This window comes from Melanaphis sacchari, unplaced genomic scaffold, assembly GCF_002803265.2.
Source record: "Melanaphis sacchari strain LSU unplaced genomic scaffold, SCAv2.0 Contig0_pilon_pilon, whole genome shotgun sequence".
Lineage (NCBI taxonomy): Eukaryota > Metazoa > Arthropoda > Insecta > Hemiptera > Aphididae > Melanaphis > Melanaphis sacchari.
Genome location: NW_020270366.1, coordinates 15,695,299 through 15,699,213, shown reverse-complemented (window position 1 = coordinate 15,699,213; position 3,915 = coordinate 15,695,299). Strand labels below are relative to the sequence as shown.

The following is a 3,915-nucleotide window of genomic DNA, read 5'->3' as shown; positions in this document are numbered from 1 at the left end:
AAAATATTAAAATTACGCCCAATCATAGACCAAGACTAAAATATCTTTCCCTACGATTGTTTTCTAATAACTGGAATTCAAATTACAAACGTACTACATTCTTATTAACTTTTAAACACATATTAATGTTAACTAACAAAGTTAAAAATATCAAGCTAGTTCTTACTCATAGAATCATGTTATTGCTTATGTTACAATAATTAAACTAAATAAAAGTTATTCTGATTTTTACATTGCTATTTGCTAACTATTAAATATATTAATAATAAACTTGTTTAATTCAATGAAAGAACCTTTTAATTTAAAAAATTGTTCATGTACAAATAATTAATTTCAATACACAATCTTTACATACTTAAAAAAATTTAAAATTTAATTTTTCTGGCTTTTACCTCAGCGAAGTCGTTTATAACTGAATCGAAATCAATTGAGTTTGATATTTCTTTTTCAATAGACAATAATGCAAGATTAGTTAGTTTTGTTTGATTTATTGTGGAGCGTAAATACGTTTTTATTAGTTTCAGTTTGCTGAAACTTCGTTCACACGTGGCTGTTGTACATGGCAATGTTAAATAAAGTCGAAGTGCTATGCAAATATTTGAAAAAATATTTGTCATGGAATACTCAAAAATAAACTCTAACAGTTCTAATGGTGATGTATTTTTGATACTAGGTAATGCACTTATGGCATGATGTTTAAAATGTATTATTTCTTCTGTTAATTCTGAAACATTTAAGTCTTTATTATATTTTAAGGCTAAACCAGCTGCTGCTTTGACTAATTCATCTGTATCTTTTTCGAATAGTTCAGATCCAGTCAAAAAACTAAAATCTGAAGATACATTATTTAATGTTTCAAATCTCCAACCGAAGTGTGTAAGCAAAACATCACAGACATTTTTCAAATTAATTATGCAATTGTTTTTAGCAGAAATGTCCCATTCATCAGCAGATTCATCAATATCCATTTTTTTTGCTCTTTTTTTCCTTTTTTCTGGAAACGAAGGAGAAATATTCATTTTTATACTAATTTGTTCAGCGTCTTGGAATAATATTTGAATTCTATTATTTCTTAAGTCAGTTATTTCTTTAATTAATCCATGAATCATTTTTGATGCTTGACATACCGTAATTGTTTTTTTTTTTTTTGAAGAAATATATTTACACAATCAATACTTTAAAGTATAGAATTCCAAACCGTTAATAAGCAAATAAATTCGTGATCCACTAAATTAAGTAAATTTTTCGCAATATGTTTTGAATCAAGGTTTCCATTTTCAATAATATTAATCAAAGCACATTTCACTTCAGGTAATTGTTTGTAAAGGGCCTTAACTGCAGCAGCTTTAGAGGACCATCTAGTATCGGAAAATGGTTTAAGAGTTACTTTCAATGATTTCATCAATATTTCCCAACGTAAAGTAGAACCAGAAAAAAAAATTAAATAGTTGTTGAATTTTACCGAACAATAGTTGCATTTGTTTATTTGATCCTACAGCATTTACACCTGCTAAATTTAAACAATGTGCCGTACAAGGTATTAATGTTGCTAAGTTATTTTTTTCTAAAATTTTTGCTTGAACCCTTCCCTGCCATATTTGATCCGTTGTCATATGCTTGGCCCCTACAATTATTAATATCCAAACCATCTTGAGATATCTGATGTAATATTTCAGTAGTCAAACCACTACCAGTTTTTTCATGAGATTCTATAAAGCCTAAGAAACTTTCTTCTACAATTACTTTACTACCAGTGACACGAACGTATCTAATAACTTGACTCATTTGCTCTGTTCTTGACACATCTGGCTTGTAATCAAACATTATTGTATAATATTTAGCAGATTTAATTTGATGTATGATTTCATTTCGAACTCTTTTAGACAATAAAGCTATAAACTCATCTTGAATTTGATGAGAAAAGTAATTTATAGAACTTTTTTTATGTGATTCAGTGTGTTCTTTTAATATAAGATCATATTTACTTATTAAACTTAACAAATTAAGAAAATGACCTGCGGATGGACTCCCAGGTATGTCTGAATGTCCCCTCAATCCTAAATTGTTGTTGGCACAGTACAATATTGCATTCAAAATTGCTTTTAAAATGTGTCTCCATTTTGCTTCTTGTGATTTAATTTAATTTTGTAAACAGTCATCAATAGCTCCACCATTTTTTAATTTTTTTTCAAAAATTTTCCATTCGAGGAAATTTTTAACGTGGTCTGAAGAATTTTCATGTTCCCTTAAACGTTCCATTTTTTTCCAGTTTGTAAAACCTTGTTTAGGATCTATTAAGGCACTTGATTTGGTTCCAAATAAAATACAACAAAAACAAAAAATAGTTTCATTGGGTTCAGAATATATCATCCATGTTCTATCACACTTTTCACCGTTATTCATTTGTTTTAAAAACCAATGATTTTTGAATGGTTTAGGTGCTGTTATCCCACGATTTGGTCCATGAAGAATAAGTATACTACGCAGTTTATCGTTAATAGGATACCAAGAACGAGGATTGTCAAACAAAATTTCAGAAAAATTAGTGACTTTAAAATGTTCATACTTATTTTGAGATTCTAAAGATACTTCAAAAGTATTCTTATTTATTTCTTTTTCATTTTGTTCAATATTTATTTCGTTGCCATCAACATCTAAAGAACCGTCAGACTTAAGATTTATTTAATTTTCCTTTTGTTCAATGTTTACTTTATTGACCTCAACATCTAAAGAATTGTCAGTCTTTTCCACAACTTCACATTTTAACCAGTTTTTCCGCGTTTTTTTCCCACTGTTTTGCTAATTCTAACTTTTCAGCTTCTATCTTCTTCTTCCTATCACGAAAAAACGAACCTGGAGGTCGCTTTGACATTTTCGTTCTTAAATTTAAAAATATTTTTTAATAAAAATCAGTTTTAGATTCTGAATGAAACGAAAAATATATTTGTATGAACAGTATGTAGTATCATTGATAATTGTAAATTGTTAAATTAATACTATATTGACTGCTGTAATATATGTAAAAATTATGAAATATTGAATAATTAATAACATTTATGAATTGAGGTAATATTTAGTTATATTCTGTACTACAATAAGAAGCATATAGTACCAAAATACAGCTTAAACCACAAATGATTTTCCGTTTTATTTAACAAAAGTTCTTCAAAATTGGATGGAAAAACATTGTTTTCCACTAGTCATTACAATTGTGTTTCAGTTGAGTATAGATGGAGAAAATATAACAAGCAAAAAACTAATATTATCAGCAATAACCTTGGATATAATTTAATAAATAAACTCATTAATATAATATATTACATACCTAATAATATACTATGTTAAGTTAATTACAAACCTACAAAATAAAACCAAGAGTATTAAGAATATTTTACAGTAAAATTATTTGATTAATATTTTAAATATTTAAAAAAAAATGTTAAGTATTTACTCAAAAATACTTTTTAAAAGTATTCTTTACAACACTGAATCTATACACCAGTGGTTGGCAATAGGTGGCCCGCGAAAAAAAAATAATTGGACCACAAAAAATATATTTTTTAATAATGCTGGTTTTCCACACATAATATATTATATTTTATCTATTTTATGATGTATTTAGAGATTACGATGGTGTTTATCGTTTATTGCTATTTACAATAATAGTTGCGACAACACAACAATTATTTGCTAATATCTAAGTTGTTAGTTTTTACTGGCCCTCGAAATTTTTTTTTTTTTTTTGATTTTTTGGACCTCCATATAATTTAATTGCCGACCCCTGCTATACAACATATTATAACATTGATTTTTAATGAAAAGTATTTTACTTTTAAATATAGACAAGAAAAATCAAATTTAAAATAATACAAATTTTTAAATTGTTCATTCAAATAATTCTTACATAGAAAAAAA

General features: G+C 26.7%; 2 protein-coding genes across 2 annotated transcripts; both read right to left on the bottom strand.

Moving 5' to 3' along the window:
• Positions 1-365: 365 nt before the first annotated feature.
• Positions 366-1,019, bottom strand: LOC112599883 (zinc finger MYM-type protein 1-like). The gene has a single exon (XM_025346961.1). The coding sequence runs from the start codon at positions 1,017-1,019 to the stop codon at positions 366-368; it is 654 nt and encodes a 217-aa protein (XP_025202746.1).
• Positions 1,020-2,139: 1,120 nt separating this feature from the next.
• LOC112599873 (zinc finger MYM-type protein 5-like) lies at positions 2,140-2,872 on the bottom strand. The gene is made up of 2 exons (XM_025346955.1): positions 2,768-2,872; positions 2,140-2,670 (listed from the first exon to the last, which is right to left on the bottom strand). Exons 1-2 carry the CDS (start codon positions 2,870-2,872, stop codon positions 2,140-2,142), a joined length of 636 nt encoding a protein of 211 aa, XP_025202740.1.
• Positions 2,873-3,915: the final 1,043 nt, after the last annotated feature.

Coding starts and splice junctions, on each gene's coding strand:
- LOC112599883 (XM_025346961.1), bottom strand. CDS start 1,019: ATGAATATTTCTCCTTCGTTTCCAGAAAAAAGGAAAAAAAGAGCAAAA.
- LOC112599873 (XM_025346955.1), bottom strand. CDS start 2,872: ATGTCAAAGCGACCTCCAGGTTCGTTTTTTCGTGATAGGAAGAAGAAG. Junction 2,671..2,767: donor AAAAAAACGCGGAAAAACTG/GTTAAAATGTGA, acceptor ATAAATCTTAAG/TCTGACGGTTCTTTAGATGT.